Source organism: Passer domesticus, chromosome 15, assembly GCF_036417665.1.
Source record: "Passer domesticus isolate bPasDom1 chromosome 15, bPasDom1.hap1, whole genome shotgun sequence".
In the NCBI taxonomy this organism is placed as follows: Eukaryota; Metazoa; Chordata; class Aves; order Passeriformes; family Passeridae; genus Passer; species Passer domesticus.
Window position 1 is genome coordinate 2778319 of NC_087488.1, and position 19864 is coordinate 2798182.

The following is a 19864-nucleotide window of genomic DNA, read 5'->3' on the forward strand; positions in this document are numbered from 1 at the left end:
CACACACCCACACGGCGCAGCAGCCTGGCACGGCACCCACACCCGGCAGCAGCCTTCCTCTGCAGAGGGGGCGGATGAGTCGTGCCAAGCGTGTCTCTCTCCCGCCCTCATGCCCGGGGCTGGCGCCTCCGAGCGCTCCTCGGGGCTGCTCGGGGGAGGCTCCGGCGGCTGAGCGGCGGCAGGGCCGTGCCGGCTCCTGCTGCGCGCACGCCGCTGTCCCCGCCCGGCTGCAGGCAGGCAGGAGGCCTGGCCCCCAGCGCCGTGCGTGACACCCGGGCTCCCCCGGGCGCAGAGGGCTCAGTGGGCTCGCATCCAGCGCTCCCTCCTCCTCCCTCCCCGCAGCCGTGAGTACACGAAGGTCTGTGCTCACCGCCGGCTGCGGGCCGTGGGGGAGGCGGGCACGCTGAGCCCAGGGCGCTGCAAACCTCCCGCTGGCCCCGTCCTCCTGCCCCAGAGCCCGACGGCACCGCTGCCCCTGTGTGGGAGGAGAGCTGGGGGCCAGCCGGGGGTCACTGCACGGCCTCGGGGGAAGGGGCCGGGATCCCCGGGACCGCCGGACAGTCACCCCAGGGGTGGCTCCGCCGCCGGGGTTGGAGGCTCTGGCGAGGGTCCGAGGAGCCGGGCTGGGGTTCTGTGCCCCGCTCACGGTGACAGCGGGGACAAGGGACACACGGGGCACACGTGAGGGGCCCGGCGGGGCCGGCCCAGGGGCGGGGCTCGGGGCGGGACCCGGGGCGGGCGGAGCGGCGGGGCCGGGCCGGGCCGGGCCGGGCAGGGCAGGGCTGGGCACGGCTCGGAGCGGTACAGCTGGAGCACCATGAACCGCTTCAAGGCGTCCAAGTTCCGGCACACCGAGGCCCGGCTGCCCCGCAGGGAGGTGAGCGCTGCGGAACCCGCCAGCACCGGGGGATCGCGGGGGCGGCGGGGCCGGGGCTGCCGCGGGCAGGGACGGGCACGGGGACAGGGCAGGACCGGCCCCACCCCGCGGCACCGGCAGGGCGCGGCTCCGGGCCCCGCAGCCGCGGCATCGCCGGTGTGGCGGGGCCGTGCCCGGGTCTCCCGGCTTGGTGCGGGTGCGTCGCCCGGGCGGCCCCTCCTTGGCACCCGCTGCCGCCCATCCCGGGGTCCGCGGGGGCTCCCGGCCCCGGGGCGCTCCGCAGGTGGGGCTGCCGGGGAAGCCCAGCCTCTCCTGGGCCGCTGCAGCCCCCCGGCCGGCAGCGGCTGGCATGGGGTACCCGTCCCGTGGTGGCTGCTCCCCTCCTGCCGCTGGGCACGGCTGGCACGCGCGGTGCATCCCCGGTTCTTGCTGCCCGCTGCCGTTCGGTATCTCGCCCTCCTGGCCTGTGCCAGCCAGGGAAGCACGCACCGAGTGTGATGTGCTGGGCCTCGCTCCTGCCACCCCGCTCTGCCACCCCGCTTCTGCAGGCACGGAGGAAGGGCTGGGCCCCACGGGGTGCTGCTGAGCCCTATCACCCCGGCCATGAGCTCGGTGCAGCTCGGTGCCAGGCAGCTCTGGGCAGCACAGAGCCATGTGGTGCCCAGCTCTGGCCTCTGCTCCATGCATAACCAGCCCCAGTCATACCAAGCATCACGGTCCATCCTGGCACGGTGCTGGCAGTGGGTAGCCCTGCTCTGCTGTCCCCCAAACCACAGAGCTGGGCCAGGGCAGTCTCCCAGGTCCCTGTCCCTACAGACTGGGCAGGGCAGGGGCGGAGATGCAGGGGCAGGACAGGGGTGAGTCACATCGGGGGATGTTACCAGGACACACAGCCCTTTTGGGGGTTCCCTGAGCTGGGTACCCTTCACCCAGCACCTCCTCAGCACCATGGCCATGAGTCAGGCTGCTGCTGCTCCCAGCCCTTGGCTGGGCACACACTCCTTCTCTGCAACTTCCAGCCAAGCTGTCCTTGCACCTACCTGTGGCCTGCACTCATACACCTCTGCAAATCCAGCAAGCACGCAAAACATCCTCTGAGCTTCAGCTGTGGGAGGGGACATGGTGCCCCCATGCCCATGGCGTGCCAGCCTTGGTGTCTCAGGTCACTGAAATCTCAGTTGGATGAATGTTTGGCTGTGAACACCAGGGTTCAATGAGTCACTGGCAGCGGGGAGTGTGTGTGCCTGTGGGGTGTGGGTGCTGGGACACCTGGCTGTTCAGACATGGCATCCTGCAGGCAGGGACATCCCATCTTTGCTGTCCTGGTGTTGGTTCCATGGGGGAGCTCCGAGGGGCAGCGTGCTCTCCCTGTGTGCAGGATCTGCTGTGCGAGGCCTTTCCAAAAGGCTTTTCCCATTCAGGCATGAAACATATCCTTGGAAGTGAGGCCACGCACTCCCCGTAGGGCAGCAGGTGGAGAAGGAAGCCTTGTCACCAAGCCCATCTCAGGTGTCACAGCGGGAAGCTTTGTTGTGTTCCCAGCCGAGCACCTGTTTATGGAGCACGAGCAGACACCCGACCTGGCTGGATCAGGAAGCGCAGTGTAAACACCAGGGATCACAGCTGAGTCTTCTCTTCAGGCAGCGTCTGCAGGGCTCTGCTGGCAGATGGCCCTTGAGAGCTCACAGTTTGTTCTAGGGATGTAGCCAGCATGGATTCATGTGCTTTCCTGGCCGTGCTGCCACGCCGCAGGAAGGATCACTGCCTTGAGGGCTGCTGCCTGTCTGTGGGGAAACTGTGGGGTCAGGAAGGAGCAGCTGTGTGAAACCTCACTGCAGGGGTCCTGCTGGCACCCCTGGCTGCTGGGGGGCAGATGTGGCTGGTGTCTCCCTCTCTGAGGGCCCAGCGCAGCGTGGTGGGATGCAGATAGTGGTGCTTATGCTCCCAGCCTGTTCCCCATCCCCAGTGCAGCCCCCTGTCCACATGCTGGGTGTGGGGACAGAAACCTGCCTTTGGCAAGAGATGGGTTAACACATCTGCACTGAGCTGTGAGGGGAGGAAGTGCTGCAGGAACCAGTGCTCCCTGTCAGGCCTCAAACGGAAGTTGTGCAAGGAGAGGAAACCTGGGGCTCGGGGTTTCCCTTCCCTACCCAGTTTGTGGGGTATCCACTGCTCCTGACACCTGCTGCAGCTCCGGGGGCTGCTGTGGGCACACAGGCCTGGTGCCAGCCATAAAACACCTGCCATTGCCACTGACAAGGGTTGGACTTGGCCCTGGGAGTGCCAGGGAGCTCGTGGCCCTGGTGGCCACTTGAGGTGGGGTGTCTGTGTCACCTGGAATGGGTCTGGCTGGTGGAGGATGTCCCAGGGTCCCACGAGTGCAGTGCTCAGCCCTGGGAAACACTTCAGAGTGGGAGTTTGGTTTTGGAGCTGTAAGGCAGCTCCTTGGCTGTGTGTCCATGTAGGAAGTGTGCTGCTGGAGGTGTTTTTTGGCCTTGGTCAGCCACAACTTGACCCTGTGGTGCTTCACAGCCCAAGAGCTTTTGTCCCATCCAGATTCTCTGGCACCAGTTTATTGCAAAGACCTCTGGGCACTTCCCAGAGTGGGACAGCCCAGACATGGCACAGTCTGGGAGCTGGGATGCTCCTGTGTCCCAGCCTTCATCCCTAGTGAGGGGCTGTGCTTGTGACAGGAGCAGGAGCAGCCACATTGCCCCGGGACACCCCAGAGGACGGGATAATCCCATTGGCATCGCCATTCTCCAGCTCTCCATCGCCATGGCAGCTCCTCTGGGGCTGAGGGCCTCTGCCATGCTGTGCCAGTGGTCCTGCAGCCGTGCCCCAGGCCCTGCCATAACAAGGTAGCCCCTGATATGGTTTTTCCTGTGCATGCCAGGCCTGGATCAGCGGGATCCGAGCAGGCTGTGTCCCCTCCTGTGGGAGCCAGGTGAAGGCCAGCTGCCGCTGGATCGCCTTCAACGCCGAGGCCGCCGGTGAGGCACGAGGGTCCCAGCACTGCCTGGGGAGTGGGATGGGTTTGTCCCGGGGTCCCTGTGGGGCTGGGTGGTGGGTCAGTCCTCAGAGGGCACCAGGGTGAGTGGAGGAGGCTTTCTCTGAGATCCCCCAAGGTGCTGACAGTCCCACACCTCTTGGCTTGCATCGCAAAGCTGGGTGCCCCTCGTGTGTCCTAGGCTGGGGGTTTCCTGATCTGTTCCTGTGCCCTCTCCTGCAGGTGTGCTGGGCATTGTGCCCCTGGAGTGCGAGGATGGGGGCAAGAGGACCATATCTCAGCTCTGCTGCCACTCAGGTGGGTGCCAGGTGCCATCTCCCACGCCCACAGGGCGTGTTTGACCCCATGTGGGCTGTGGAGGGGGCTCAGGTGCCAAATTCAAGCCTGGTAGGCTGTGGTGGGCTGTCTGCCAGGCAAGGGACATGGGGACCTGCCAGGAACCATCACCTGAGGGCAGGGTGACACCAGGAGGGGCTCTGTCAGGCTGGAATCAGTCCGTGTTCCTTCATCTCAGGCTGCAGTGAGGCCTGAACATGCAGCTCTTCCTCTCACCCTTCTAGCACAGCCTTCCCACATTACTCATAGCACGCCCTGAAATTCCCAGTACACCCAGTGCCAGGCTGGAGCTGGCATCACTGAGGCATCACTGCCTCCAGTGGCAGGAGGAACAGGCTGGACCAGCAGCTCTGATGTGGGCAGAGTGAGTGTGGCAGGGAAGAGGCAGTGGCAGTATCGCTGTGGCAGAGAAGCAGGGCTCTGCCCTGCCCAGGCACAGGGAGGGGTGGTGCCCACCTCAGGGTGCCCCTCTCCTGGTGCTGGAGCAGCAGTGGCAGCCTGAGGGGCACTGACCACCCATTTCCCCAAAATGACACCAGAGCAGCAAGATGGGAGCTGGTTCCAGCACTGCCTCCCTGCCTGAGTGCCCTGGCATGGCTGCAGGGCTGCCCAGCCTGTGCCACCTCAGCCCCTGGCACCAGGAGCTTCCTCGGGTTGGAAAAGCAGGCAGTGAGTTCTTCTGCTCCCTGGGGAGCACCAGAGGGGTGCACAGGAGCCAGCGCCATCCCACGGCTTCCTAATGGGATCAGCAGGAGTCCTTTGAAGCCGGCTGTGCCAGAGCAACGCCTCCGTGGCAGGGAATGGATTTTCTCTCCTCCCGGGTGGATGCAGCCGAGCGAGCTGCCTGCTCTTCGTGCCTCCGGGGCCTGTCTCCTGGAAGCAGAAAAGTACACAGTGACCTACTTTTCTGAGCATGCCAAATGCATCCGAGGGGCTGCTGCTGCTGGTGCCAGCCTTCCTCCCGCCGGGCCCTGCCGCCGGGAGCATCCCTGCTGCTGGCATGCCAGCCCGGGGTGTTACAAAGGGAGCCTTGTCACCAGGGTGGCTCCAGCAGGACATGGCACCGACACCCTGGTGCTGGCCATGCTGTTCCCTGTGCCCTGTGGGGGTGTTGGTGCATGGGTCAGACAGGGGGATGCCCCCTCCAGGGTTCCTAACCCTGCCAAAGGGGTGCAAGTCCCTGAGGGACAGGGTAGAGGGGCTCAGGTACTCACAGCAAAGCTGAGCTGCTCCAAAACACCTTGGTGGAGCTGAAACTGCCCCCACTGCTGAGTGTGTAGGGAAGAAATCAGGCTGGGAAGAGCAGAGAGGCAGACACACTGTCTGCAGGGAAAGGTGGGGACAAACTTCTGCCCTTCTGCTTCCAGATGTGGTCACAGACTTTGACTTCTCACCCTTCGATCAGCTCCTGCTGGCCACAGGCTCTGCAGATGAGACGGTGAGTGCTCAGTGACAGGGGTCCCAAGGGGACACCTCGTGACCCCCAGGGTGTCACAGCAGAGCTGGAGTGGTGGGAGTAAGAGGAGCATGGGGTGGAGGGTGCCAGCTTTGGGAAAGTGGAGTGGGACATCCCCAGGGGGACAGAGCACATGGTCAAGAATCAGCCCTCTCCCATCTGGGACCTGATCCCCCAGAGCTGCAATGAGGGATCACCTGGGGATGCTCAGGGACCTCAGGGACCAAAGCCTGGGAAAGCAGCGAGCCCAGGCGAGGCACTGCCAGCACCCAGCAGGGTCCTACTCACCTGCCCTGGGACTGACCCCCTCCTCTCCTGGGGCTGCAGGTGAAGGTGTGGCGCCTGCCCGAGGGTGGCCAGGACATCCCTGGTGGCGCGGGGCTGACCCTGGGGCCCGGGGGGGCCCCGCTGGACGTGCTGCAGTTCCACCCCACGGCAGACGCTGTCCTGGCCAGCGGTGCGGGGAGGAGAGTCACTGTGTGGGACCTGGGCCAGCAGCAGCCCCTGACAGGTAGGCAGGGCTGTGACTGCCCATGACACGTGTCCTCCCTGTGTGTCTCTCCATGTGTCCTCCCCGTGTGTCCTACCCATGTGTCTGCTCCACGTGTCCTCACCGTGCCAGTGCCTGGGTTTGAGGCCTGACCTCAGTGTCACCAAAAAGGCAGCTCAGGTGGCTTTTTGGGCAGGGCACCACAGCCCCTTGTGCCTGTGCTGCCCTGCACTCTGATGCAGTGGTGTGAAACACTCTGGTACTGCCCAAGGTGTCCGCAGGAGCTCTGCTGGGGATCCCCTGGGAGACAGGTCCCTCTCTCTGCATGTCCCAGGGCATGGGTAGATGTGGGTGCTTGCTGACCAGCCTTGCCCAGACCTCAGCCACCCTGGGTGGCAGCATAGGCCTGTGGCTTTCCCAGGGCTCCTGCTCTTTGTATCCAGCTGCCAGCAGCACAGGAACACTCCCTGCACAGACACAGCAGTGTCCCACTGCATCCTGGCTGCCACCAGCCCTTTGGAAAGGCCAGATCATTTCTCCTGGGAAATATTCTGGGTGGGAGAGTGATGGCTCCTGCCCTGTCTGCAGGAGGCACCCTGCTTGATCCTGGCCCTGACCCTGCTTTATCCCCACAGTCCTGGATTCCCACGGGGACCAGCTGCAGAGCCTGACCTGGAAGCGAGACGGGCGCCTGCTCGGCACCTCCTGCAAGGTGAGCAGTGCCCAGGGGGACCTCGCTGTGGCACGGCAGGATGGGCTGTCTGCCAGCTGCTGGATGCACCCTGATCCGGGGGGCACCCATTTCACAGAATCCCAGAATGGTTTGGGCTGGAAGGCACCTTAAAGCTCGTCTCGTTCCACCCCCTGCCATGGGCAGGGACACCTTACCTCAGCCCGGGGTGCTCAGAGCTCCATCCAGTCCGGCCTGGAACACTTCCAGGCATGGGGAGCGTGGAGGGACGGGGAGTTTTGGGGTAGAAAGGGGCAGGAGCGGGGTCAGCGAGCCCGCGGGGAGGCGGGCAGGGAGCAGCACTAGATGGCGCCGGCCGCTCGCTGCGGGACGCGCCGGAACGCGCGGGGGCCGCGCCCGGCGGGCGGGGCGAGCGTGCGAAGGAGCGAGCAAGCCACGAGCCCCCAGGCCGTGCCGGAGGCTCGGCAGGCAGCTCTGAGCACACAGCCCCAGCCCCAGCCGTGCCGAGGGAGAGCGAAGGGTTTGCGGGGGGAGCCCCGAAGGAGCCCCGGGCCCGGCCCAGCGTGCAGAGCCGGGCTGCGGGATGGGGCGGAGTCCCAGCGCATGGATGGATGGAGCCCCTGCCCCGAGTTCGGGCTGGGCTCAGGGGTACAAGCGCCAGCCGTGCTGGCTGGGGTGTGGATCAGCCCCCCTGCACTGTGGCTCTGCTGGCACAATGCGTGCTCCCCAAACAGCACCCTGGCAGCAGGGCTGGCACCCGGGCACCCCCTTGCTGCCTCTGTGCCCTGCCAGCCATGCCGCGTTTGGCAGAGGGATGCCAGGCAGGAAGGGGCTCGTTCTCCTGCAGCACTGTCAGGATGGCATCTGAGAGTCAGGCTCCAGACCTGGCCCTACTTGGGAGGCTCCCTTCTTTTCTGGGAGCAGTTTTGAGTGTGTCAGGGTCCTGGTGGGGTGCTGGGGGTGCCCCCCTGCCCACAATGTGGGAGGACAGAGTGCAAGCCATCCATAGGGATAGGCACTGCAGGCAGGAGAGTGATGGGCAGGAAGGGGAGGGCTGCTCACTCCAGCCTTCTGCCTTTTGCATCCTGACATCCCACTGGCCCCAAGGTCCTTAACCCTCCTCTGTTTTCTTTTATCTCACCAGGACAAGAAACTGCGGATCTTTGACCCCCGAGCAGGCCCAGCTGCCTCCCAGGTATGTCCCCTCTGGATGTGCTGCAGGCAGCCCTGCCCAACCTGTTCCCTGCAGGGGGGTGAGCTTTGGTCCCCCAAACCATCCCAGCCCTGGCTGGGCTTGGGAGAGGCAAGGAGCTGAGGGCAGGGGGAATAGGGCTGTTCTCCTAGCCCTGGTGGGGTTCAGCAGGGGGCCCTGCCCTCCCACCAGGCCAGGGAGCACCCCCAGGGCAGTGGCACGTGCCAAACAAGGCCTGTGTGAGGGCTCTGGGCTCTGCAGGCTCCTGGGCTCTGCCCTGCCCGTGGGAGTTGGACCAAAGGCTCTTGGGGACGAGGACCCACCAAGGGCAAGGGCTGGGCAGCTGGATCTGCACAGCTCAGCAAATAACAGTGATTAGGAAATAAAGAGAGAATTTAAGCCTTGACGTCAAGTTCAAACAGCCTCTTATTAGAGGTTTCCTGTGGCTTGGGGGCTCTGGCTGCAGAAGGGGCTGGAAGCCTTTGGGAAGGGAGGGATGCAGTGGAGAGCAGGGTGAGAGGGCTGCAGTGGGCTCTGTCATCTCCTGCTGCCTGTGGGCTCAGGGAGCCAATGGCCCCTGGTGACAGTGCTCAGGCACAGTGATGGAGCCAGAGCTCCAATGCTGCTCCAGGACTTTCCACCTGCTCCTGCACACAACCCAGGTGCTGAGCTCCCCAAAGGCCCCTGGGTGCTTCCTGCAGTACAAATGATGCCCTGACCCTTCAGGCAACCTTATAAACACCCCACCACAAAAAATAAACACACACCCAGTGGTGACACGTGCGGACGAGCTGGGGCAAAGTGCTCCCAGCACTCCAGCAGCTGCCACAATCCTGTCCCGCTCCAGTTGCTTCAGCATGGCTGGGAGATCCCATTCTCTACTCCAAAATTTATCCAGAGCTGGCCTCAGTGCTCCCCTCCCCTCCTGGCCCCCCTTCTCCCCCTGCCAGACCTGTCGGCTTGTCTGATGGCGGAGCTGTGAGTGCGATGGGCTCGAGCCAAGTCTCCTGGGGAGGGTGGACTCTGTCTCGCTGAGCTATTAAAAATAACGTGTGAATGATGGTGGCTGTTCAAAGCAGGCAGTTCACTTCCCTCCGCTGCTGTCTGATCCAGCCCGGGGCCGGCACTCTGTGCTTGCCAAGAGAAATATGCACCTTCACTGCCGCGGCCCTGCCCGGCCGGCTCGCAGTGGATGGAGATGTTTAGTCTTGGAGAAGTGCTCTGCTGAAGGGGAAAACTTTAAAATGCCATAAATCCTCTGGAAGTTTGCGCAGGGCTTGCTTAGCCAAGAAGAATAACGCTCCTGGGCTTTGTTCTTTTCTTTTTTCCCTGTTGCTGGAGGGCTGGGTTGGTTGGAAGGTCTCCTTCTCCCCCCGGGCCAGCGCGATTACCGAGCCGGGTGATGCCGGGGCCGCCGTGCGGTGCCAGCACCTCGCAGGCTCCTGGCTTTGAACTTGCCTGTTTTTTTGCAGAGGTGAGCTGCAGGATGGGTTTCCCAGCTGTGCTGGCCCCTGCAGCACCGTGGGCTGGGTTTCCTCACAGCCGGCACAGGGTCCCGCTGCCGGCTCACCCTGGGCCCTCTGTGGAGCTGAGAGCTGGCCCCAGGCCGCTCCTCCGGCTGGATTTCTTAATTGCCAAGCCTGCCTCATTAAACATTCCTTTGTTTAGAGCAGGGAAAAGAATGAGAAGGAACTAAAATAAGAAGCTCAGGGAGGAGGGGTTGCTCCTCCTCATACCTGGTGCTCTCTCAGGTACCATGGATGTGGAACACATGGGGTTGGGGACTGAGGATGGGTGACAAGGAGGGTGACTGGCAGGCTGCCCACACCCTGTGGCCGTATCCTAGCCAGGTCCTGACCCTCCATTCCCAGCTACGCCCGTGGCAGCTATTTTGAGCATATCCCAGCAGCGGGCAGACGTGTGTGACGCAGCGTGGCCGGGGTCTGGCTGACCCCGTGGGGTGCCTGGTATGTACCCGGGGCCATGATTTCCCTTGGGAGAGCAGTGGCCTCATCCTGCTGGATCCCCATCCCTTTGTTGCAGCCCCTTTGTGAGCGTCAGGGCTATGCTCACACCCTATTGCTGCTCTCTGTGCCCTAAACTGGCAGTGGAGACACCAGGGCTGCCCTTGGTCCTGCCTTGCCACCCCATGGGGCCGCGCTCCTGCTGCTGGCTGGGTCCAGGTCCAAGCACCGCTGTCCTTCCAAAGAGTTCTGTGAGTTCTGTACTCTGCCTTTTCCCCTCCCAAGGCCGCGCTGCCCTGGCTGTCTGTCCGTCCTCCCCTCCTGCAGGGTGGTGGTCACTCCCCTCACCTTGACCTTCCCCCTGGAAGCGAGTCACCTCCTCTCCCTTGTGGCTGTGGCCCTGCCGAAGCTCAGTGTCGCTGGTCCTGCCCTCACCCTCCTGCAATCCCCGTGCAAACCCCACCAAAGGTCCCTCCTGTGTCCTCCCGGGTCCTGTCCTTTGTGGGACAGGGGACACAAGGCTGAGCAGGGAGCTTGAACACCGGGAAGCTCCATACCCATACCATACCCTCTCATACCTCAGTGGGTCACCAGCAGTGCAAGGCGATCATTCGGATATGCCCTGGGCTACTGAGGTGACATCTCTGCTTGCCCACTGCTGCGGCCACCTTCCCCTGGGTACAGAGCCCATGGGCCACCTCCTGCTCCCCACAGGCTGTGGGGCTGTGTGTGCATCTGGCCAGCACCTGGCTCCTGGGACAGGCAGTGTCCGTGTGGAGCTGCGGGGCAGCCGCTGAGCGCGGCCAGTGTGGGATGGAGAGGAGCCGGCTCCGTTCTCACGAGAAACTTCCTCCGCCGGCGTTTGGGCAGGGCCGGGGGCGAGGGAACGGCCCCGCGCACCGGGCCAGCGCACGCCCCGCTCACGTCCTAATGAGCTGAGCTAATGAGCCGGGCCGGGGCTCAGGGCGCCCGGGGACAGCTGGGACTGTGTCCCTGGGGGATTGTCCCCGCCGGCGGTTGTCCCCCCGGCTCGCAGGCTGTGCCGGGGGCAAAGTTCAGCGATGAGCAGCGGCCGGGGCTCACAGCCCAAGCACAGCCGGGGCTGTCCCAGCCCTGCTCAAGGTTCCAGGGGAAGAGGGACTCCAGCCCCTGTCCCAGACCACGGCCACCATCCCACGGACCACATCAGCTGTGCCACAGTGGGAGATGCACCATGGAGAGGGTCCCTGGGGGCAGCGTGGCCGTGGTGGCAGGGTGATGCTGTGGCGGGGTGGAGATCCAGGTTTGGGGTGATCTGGCCCACAGCCAGAACTCTAAGGACCCTGACATGTCACCTCTGCCCAGGATCCAGCTGTCAGCCCAGGGCTGGCTGGGGACCTCTTGTCATCATGGGGGAGGCGCATCAGGACGTAGAGAGACTTCAGCCTTCCTCCCACTGCCCCATCATCACGGTATCCCACGCTGGGGTCACCCCGGGGGTACCTGACTCCCAGCCTCGGCAGCAGCTTCCTCCGGGCTGGGGGAAGGTCCACAGCATCCCACATTCCCAAGGAGACCGTGGGAAGCTATGAAAAAGTTGGCCTGACTCTGGGCAGCCTATTTATAGCAGCGCACGCTCGGCGCTCTCATGCTTCTGTTCCCCAGCGTAGCTGCACGGGACTGTTTATATTTCCTCTGCTCCGCTTCCCCCTCGGCCGTCCTTCCCAGGAATGCCGCTTGGTATGGCAGACATGGGGAAGTCGAGGAGGATCTGGAATGAGCCAGAGGCATCTCAGGGGGTGTGGGTGTGTGGTGGCACTGGCTCGCCCTCGCCTGGGTGCCCGTCCCTCCCACTGGGAATGGCCTCACCAGCTGAGGCCCACACAGGTTGGCATCTCCATTACTGGGCCTCCTCCTGGTATTTCAGGAGCCTCAGCCTGTGCCTGACCTGGGACTCCTGGCAGGCTCCTCTCCAGAGGGCAGAGGTGTTTTGGGATTTGGTGGCGTCATAGCAGGGCTTGTGGGGCTGGTGGCTGCAGCAAGAGGGGAGAGGCAGCAGAGGAGGGGTGGCTGCTGCAGCCTGCCCACCTCCCTCTCCTGCCCCATCCCAGCCTTATAGTGTCTGTGCCCACTGGGAGCCCACCCGCCTTCCTGCCCTTGCTGGGCCCACAGCATTCTCTGGGACACGGCCTTGGCCTCACCAAGGGCAGGAGGGCTGGATGGAGCAAGGACGCCATGCTGGGGGTAGGGGGAGAGGCAGAGCCTGGTGGTGCCCAGTTCCCCAGGGCACAGGAGCCTCACAGCAATGCTGCCCTGGCCAGTGGGATTGGGGAGGTGGTGTGGGCAGCAGGGGACTTGTCCTGGTCCCTGCCCAGTGTGACACACACCTGGCACAGAGCAGGGCCAGTGCTGGCAGTGTGATGGCTGCTGGAGCAACCCCACAGCTCTGTGTGACCCCTGCACTCCCCTGGGGCAGGTGACAGCTCCAGGTCTCCTTGAGCTCCAGGCAGAGACCAGGAGTGGGGCTGGCCTGGGAGAGGCTGCTCTGTTCTCCTGGTTACCTCTGCAGTAACTGGGATTTGGCAAGGGAAGGAGATCATTCGAATTCTTGTTCGGAGAGGAGGATTCAGTGCGTGGTTAACCCTCTCAGTCCCGGGAAGCCGTTCCTCCTGCTGCCCACAGCCTCGTGGGGTGTGCAAGGAGCAGCAGCTTCCCTGTGTGCACAGACCCAGGGTGGGTGTCTGTCCCCAGAGTCCCCCACAGTGGCCTGGCCAGGGGAGACCCCTCCTGCCCTGGCAACCCCGGCAAAGGGGTAGCTCAGCCTGGCACTGGTGCCTCCTGTGCCCACGCAGATCCCGCCGCTGGGGTTGCTTCCCACGGGGATCAGATGTCCGTGGGCTGTTAGCCATGCTCATGGGCTGTTAGCCACAGGCAGGGCTCTGCCAGCCACGGGGGCTCTGCCAAGAGCAGTGTTTGACCCTCCCCGGCCACCTCCCGCCCTGCCAGCCCCAGGGCTCTGCCCTGCGCTCCAACCTCCGGCTCTCCCTGCCCTGCATCCGGCTCAGGGTGACGGCTCCCGGGGAGTCAGGGATCGCCTGGGAGCCGGAGCAGCCTTGGCTTTGTGTGGGGCTCTCCCAGGCAGCCGCGGAGCCGTAGCGGCCGCTCCCTGCGGGCAGCTGTTCCCAGCTCCCGACCCCGCCGCATCGCTGCCAACAGCTGCGGCCGACACGCCAGCCCTGGGCCCCCCGCAGCCCCGGGGCTGCCCCGGGAGAAGGGCTGGAGACCTCCTGGGAACCAGCACCTCACCCCAGCCTGCCTGGGAGGGATTGGTTGAGCCTCGGAGAGGGACGGTGCTGGAAACTCTCCCCATGGAGCCGATCTGGTTCCGAGGAGGGGGCACAGGCTCCCCCCAGCCTGTGCTGCCCAAAACCGGCAGGGCTGGATCTGTTCAATGAGCAGGACGAGTCTGGGCTGCCTGGGCACTGGCAGGGAGCTGGGAGGCTTCCTTGGATCCCCGCGTGCTGGCCCAGAGCTGGCGGGCTCCTTGCAGCCTGCCGGGGGGACAAGTGGCTCAGGAGGGATGCCCGTCCCTTAGGCAGTGGCTGGTTCCCTGCTCCAGGGGTTCCAGCATCACTCCAGGAAGGGTGCCAGGGTCTCTGCCCAGCTCTGCCAGCCCCAGGAGTCCACAGCAGCCCCACGGGTGTCCCAGGGCTGAACCACACCAGTGTCCACCCTCAGTGCCAGGCCACACTCAGCCCGTCCCTGCCAAGACCCTCGGCACCAGGGGAGCTGCTGTCCGCACGCTCACCTCTGGCAACATCTGCACAGCTGAGCACGGAGCGGCCCAGCCTCCCGCATACTTGCTGCCATACGTACAGCTCAGCCGGGATGGAACTAATGCAGAAAACATGGCCCTGCGCCGCAGCCGGCACGCCGGGGGCTGGGAGCACAGCCCTCCTGGCTGCCCTCCGCCAGCCCTGCCACCGCCCCGGGGCTGCCACCACCACCAGGGGCTCCGGGGCACCCGCGGGACCCGGGGCCGTGGAGCCGGCGCCGTGGGTTATGGGATCTGCAGATGTGGAGCTGTGGCTGCCGCAGCCACACGGCTCAGGTGCAGAAGTGCTCTCCAGGCTGACGCGCGGGCTGGCCCCAGCTCCTGGAGTTTCCATCCCTCTTGGCACTGATCCTGGGACACGTTCCCTTCCCCAGGTCGTTTCCCTGCTGGGTCCACTGCCAGCGTGCTGGCGGTGGGGGCCGGGCCCCTCCTGCCCCACATCCTGGCCCTGCGGCTGGGAGCTCCGGGCTCGGCTCGGCCAGCGCTGCCTCTTCCAAGTGAGCCGTGTTTGTGCTGGCAAGGCAGCTGGCGTGATGGAGCCAGGGCACGACAGGCTTGGCACCGCATGCCTGCTCCCACCCTGGCTCTCTCCGGAGAGCGGCATCTCTCTGGGGCTGGAGGCTGCTCCAGCAGAGCTTCTCCAGTGAGCTGCGACCCCTCCATGGCCCCTCTCTGGCTGCCGTGGTGGCAGAGCCTCGCTGGCGGTCACGGTGCTCGCACCAAGGGGGACACAGCTCATGGCTCCTCCGTGGGCACCATCCGTGCCCCCCCCCACGCCTGGTGCCCTTGCCCTGCGCGGAGGTCCCGGAAGCGCCGTGCCACTTTTGGCTCTGGCAGAGCCCTCTGCTTTCCCTGCCAGCTCTGAACTCGTTAGCAGCCAGTTCTTGGCAGTCCTCAATGAGAGCCAGGGGCTGCGAGCGCTGCGGGTGCCACGGGCCAGGGCTGCCTGCGGCTCCCACTGGGGCTCCGGGAACTGCAGGGCCCATCTGGGCACCACATGGGAGCTGGGAAACACCCGCTGACAGCCCCCGGAAGCTCTTCCCTCCCATCCTCAGCAGGACCAGGATGGGGACAGGATGTGGGCTGGGGGTCCCACCCGCACAGGGAGCCAGGGGAGAGGTGAAGCAGGGTGCAGGGGATTAGAGCAGTCTGGTGAACTTGGCCAGGCTCAGTTTGCCGTGTTTCAGTAGTGTCTGGGCACACACGGGGCACCCAGCTCCAGGAGCCAGGATTCAGCATGGATAAAGAGCCCGGGGATGCAGCCAGGGAAGTAAGTCCCTCTGTCATCATCACCATGGCAGAGCCTCCTCTTGCATCTGTGGCATGGAGCAGCTTCCTCACAGCACTCTGTCCCCCTCACCCAGGTGACCTGGTGTGGGGAGAGCCCTGGGGACACGGGAGCCATCTTCACACCCACGTTACCTGCCCCCACCCTCCCCTCCTTGCTGGGAGGAGGGCCAGCTGCTCCACAAGGCAACCACGCTGGCATGGGAGGGAGTCAGGGCTGTCACTGCTTGCGGGCTGTCCCCACTGCACTGTCCCCGGGCAGCTCTCAGCAGAGCCAGCTCTCAGCTCCACGTGCTCAGCCCTGGTGAAGCACACGTCCCCTCAGCGTGTCCAGCATGGCTGGCAGCAATACTGACAGCCCTGTCTCCTGTGCCTTGCAGAGTGTCCCGGGACACGACAACAACAAAGACTCCCGGCTGCTCTGGATGGGCTCCAGCGATTTCCTCATCTCCGTGGGGTTCAGCCAGGTACAGTCCCTGCCAGGAAGGTGGCCCTGGCACCTCTGGCATGTTCCAGCCCTACTCCCTGTGGCTGCTGTGCCAAAGCACCCCAAGTACTTTTGGGGTGGCCTGTCCCCCATGAGAGCAGGAGGTCCTCTCAGCAAATGCCCTGGCACTTGCTGGGATGGTGGAAGGTGGCTGGGGAGGGCGGTGGCACCGTGGAGCCATCCAGGCAGCCCCAGTGCCCACTGACGCCGTGTCTGTGTCCCTGCAGATGCGGGAGCGGGAGGTGAAGCTGTGGGACACGCGGAGGCTCAGCGGGGCGACGCTCACCATGGCACTGGACACCTCACCTGGGTAGGGATGGGGACTCAGCACGGGGTGGGAGGGTGAGCAGTGGAAACGTCGTGGTCAGGGACCCATCAGGAGTGTGGTGGTGGAGGAGGAGCTGGCAGAGAGCTCTTGCAACCAGCAGCACTCGGCCACAAGCCAGGGACCATGCAGCTGCGTCCCCATCACCATTTCGGGGAGATGAGAGGCAGAGGCAGGGCTGGCAAGGGCACAGAGGTGTTCTGTAGTGCCATGGGGGGTGGTGGCACTGCTGGGGACAGTGTCTGAGGTGGCTGCTGGCCGGGTGGGCTTGTGCACCGGGACAGCACCACAAGATGCTGCAGGCGAGTGATCCCTTTGGTGCTGCTGGAGCAGCTCAGCCCTGGCCTCCCACTCCTGCTGTGCTTTGTGGCTGCCCAGCCGTGGCCGGGCCCGCGCTCCCCGGGCAGCGCCGGGGAAGTGGAAAAGGAGCCTTGGCTGTGTAAGGGGTCAGCGCCCCTGTCACGGCACCATGGAGCCGTGTCCCTCTGCGTGGTGCTGCCAAGGCTGGGAACCCTCCAGTTAGAGCTGGCCTGGCCTCTCCCACGCCGCCAGTGAGCTGGCCTGGCGTCACCATGTGGGCAAGAAAATGGGAGGAGGAGGAGGAGGCTGTGCCTTCATCCCACCAGGGTGATGGGGGTTGGGGGCACAGTACTTGTTGGGATGCACTGGAGGCCACCAGCTGTTCCCAGGGCTGCTGGCAAAGCACTGGCTTGCAGGGACCCTCACTGTGTGCCGAGCTGGCTCCGTGATGGGCAGGCTGGGTGGTTGGCAGCCAGTACAGGGCCTCTGGTGAGGGGCTGAGTGTGCTGTGACAGCCCCTTGGCTGCCCTGCCAGCATCCCCACAGCGGTGTCAGCTCCAGGCCAGTGCTGGGGGTGACCCGGACAGACAGGAGGGGAGAGGAGAGGACCTGCCATGGGCATGGTGGGGTGAGGTTGGTGTGGAGAAGTGCCTGAGCATCCCTCGCCCTCCTGCCAGCTGCCAGGGGAGCAGCTCCCAGCTCTCCTGCTCACCAGCTGTGCCGGTTCAGTGAGCAAGAGCCGTCATCAGTGTCCAGTGAACGCTCTCAGGGGAGGCTGGGCTGCTGCGAGGGGACACCCTGGGGTCCATTATTGCTCTTGGCAGAGAATCCAGTGGGAATCACCCCGAATCCTCGCTGGGCCGGGCCGAGCCAGCCGGGTAAATGCGATGCAGGCGCTGCTGTGCTCGGCCCCTCAGCACAGGCTGCAGTTATTTTGGCTGCCGGGTTTATCGGCTCAGGAATGCGGCTGGCGGGCGCTGCCTGCGCGTCACGCCGGGGCCAGCCGAGAGGGGCTGGGGGCGGCGGGGGCGAGCGGAGACCCCCCCTCGTGCTGGGGAGGTGCTGGTTTTAGGCAGCCGCGCCGGGGTCACCGCGCTTCCAGCCCCAAGCGCTCCCGCCTGTAAATGTGGCGGAGATGACAAATGGCGGAGGGGGATTTGGGCTGGCTCCCGGCGGAGGTGCCGAGCGGGGGCCGTGTTCCCCCTCCGGCAGAGCCATCCCGAGCACGGCCGCGACACTCCGGAGCCGTGGAGCCGCGGCGAGGGCACGGGGTGCATGGTCTCGGGGTCACCAGATCACCAGTTCTGCTTGGGGCAGACTTAGAACCGGGGGACAGCGGCTCAGCCCCCCGGGGATGGCCGAGCAGCAGCGGGGCTGGCTGTGGATCTCCGGCGTGGCCCTGGGTGCCCGGTGTGGGGCACGGAGATGTGTTGGGCAGTGCAGCGGTGCCGGCCGGGCCGTGAGCGGGCGTGGGGAGCTGCAGCAGCAGCAGCAGCAGCAGCTCGTTGAAGCTCTTTGAGGAAGCAATCAGTGGGCGGGCAGGAAACTCATACCATTCATTACTGACGCCGGGCCGGCAGGAAGGAGAGTCCGCATCCCCACCGCATCCCCACCGCGCCCGCCGAGCCGGCACCGCGCGTCCCCATGGCACCCCAAAGCAGGGCCACGGCGTGCCCCAAGGTGGGGGACACCCCAGCGTGCTGACCCCAATGCCCGCAGCAACACCAAACCCTTCAGGCTGGTTGTGCCCTATCCAGCATCCCTGGAAGAGGGCAGAGAGTGGGAGGCTCCAGCCCCGTGGACCTCCACATCACCATGTGCCTTTCGGGGGTTCTCTTTCCCAAATCCTGAGCAGGTGAGATATTTCTGACCACACAAACATCATTTTCAAAGCATGTCAGGGCCATGCTTAAGAGCTGACCCCACCAACGCCCAGACCCTGAGGGAACAGGAGGTGGGAGGTGTGGGTGGCCATGGCCCCTCTCCGCATCCTGGTCCTGAATGTGCCACCCCTGGATACCTGCTGTTCCTTCAGCTCGGGTTTTGTCCCCGCCTGGCCCCCTTTAATTAGATCAAGGAGCAGCAGGGCAGGAGCCAGGAAGGGGCCTCAATAGGTTATTGTTGCCCTAAATTGTAACCAGCACCGGCGGGGTTGGGTTACCGGCTCCACTCGGGGTCACCGACCAGACCCCGCTGCCGCACGCCCGGCGGCCGGCGCAGCACTGCCCGGGGACGGTGCTGTCACCACCACGGTGACAGGAGAACAGCGGCTTCCTTGCGTCACTGCTTCTTTCAATGTCCTGAAAATGTCCCCCGGGAGGCTGGGGTGCCATGGCCAGCTCAGGGCTGGATCAGTAGGGATGAGATCCGGGCTCAGCAGAGGTTCCTGTGGCGTCTTCCAACAGTGGGCATGTCCCTCCAGGGCAGGATGGTGGTGGGGCTGAGGGATGGGGACAGCTGGATCCCCACCACCTTTCACGGTGCAAAGTCTGACAGAGCTGGGAGGTGCCAAAGCCGGGACCTGTCTGTGGCAGGGAGTTGGCACAGCAGGATGTTTGTGGAGGGATTTGGGGCTGTTTGGCTCCCCCAGCGCTGGAGCAGGACATGGAGGAGCCCAGGTGGTTCCCTGGGGGCACTGCCCAGGGGGACTCAGTCCCTAACACCCACCCCTGCCCTTCTCCCTGCCACAGCCTGGCTGAGCCAGCTCCTGGGGCTGGGCTTGCAGCCCTGGCATCTCCCAGCACCAGGGCACCCAACCCCACCGAGGCACATGTTCCCAGTGTCACCCTGCCACCTCTCCCCAGATACCAGCTGGAATGGGACCTGCTGTTGTCCTGCCTGGCACCCTCTGCACTGCTTTCTGCTGGGGCTTAGTAGCCATTTTGGGTCATGGTAGGTGTTTTGGGGATCTCTGAAAAAACCCACCCTAGCAGGAAGAACCCTGAGCAGGACAGGTCCATTGCTGTCCCCATCTCCCTGCAGATCCCAGAGATGCCTGGGTTGACATGTGCTTGTCATCAGTAGGAAAGGGGTTTTTCCTGCCCCAGCTTGGCTGCCACCCTCAGACACAAGGAAGGGGAGAGGCCACCCCACCCCATCAGGTGTCACCCCAGTGGGACCCATCCCCATGGGCAGCCACATGAAGGGGTTAAGGCGGGGCAACCACGCAGCCCATGTCGCCTGTCCCGTAATTCCACTGGGTAAAAATAGCCCAGCGCTGGGGCGGGATGGCAGCGCCCAAATCACTCCCAGATGAGCCACAGCCTCGATGGCCACACGGTGCTCCTGGCCTCCCCAGCTCTGTGGGAAGATGATGAGGTCCAGAGCTCTTCCTGGCAGCACTGGGGTCAGTGTGATGGGCACACGCCTGTCCTCCCCCCAGAGATTGGACATCCAGACCCCTGGCACCAAGCCATGACCTCTCAGGGCTCTGCTCCAGACCTGGGGACCTGGGGCACCCAGAGGACTATCTTTGGTTTCTGTGGGGCCATGCCTGGGACCAGGGGTGATTTTTGGGAGACCAGAGCCCTCCAGCCTTGCCACGTCAGGGTGCAGGCAGGATTTGCCCCGGTGAAGGCGGCAGCTCCTCCCGTTGTGGCTCCCTGCCAAGCCCCCATCCTGCCGGTGGCTCTGGC

The 19864-nt window shown here is 64.8% G+C and overlaps 1 protein-coding gene across 2 annotated transcripts in view; it reads left to right on the top strand.

The window, feature by feature from the left end:
* Nucleotides 1-212: 212 nt before the first annotated feature.
* CORO7 (coronin 7) overlaps nucleotides 213-19864 on the top strand; it is a 34996-nt gene continuing 15344 nt past the window's right edge. The window contains exons 1-9 of one of the 2 annotated variants that reach the window (XM_064390903.1): nucleotides 213-358; nucleotides 3774-3870; nucleotides 4110-4184; nucleotides 5591-5661; nucleotides 6007-6190; nucleotides 6805-6881; nucleotides 8005-8055; nucleotides 15498-15584; nucleotides 15832-15914. In XM_064390903.1, the coding sequence (XP_064246973.1) occupies nucleotides 15543-15584; nucleotides 15832-15914 (125 nt within the window). In that variant the 5' untranslated portion in view covers nucleotides 213-358; nucleotides 3774-3870; nucleotides 4110-4184; ... (3 more) ...; nucleotides 8005-8055; nucleotides 15498-15542. Of the gene's footprint in view, nucleotides 359-725; nucleotides 878-3773; nucleotides 3871-4109; nucleotides 4185-5590; nucleotides 5662-6006; nucleotides 6191-6804; nucleotides 6882-8004; nucleotides 8056-15497; nucleotides 15585-15831; nucleotides 15915-19864 lie in introns of those variants that run through there. The other variant, XM_064390902.1, reaches the window with a different exon arrangement.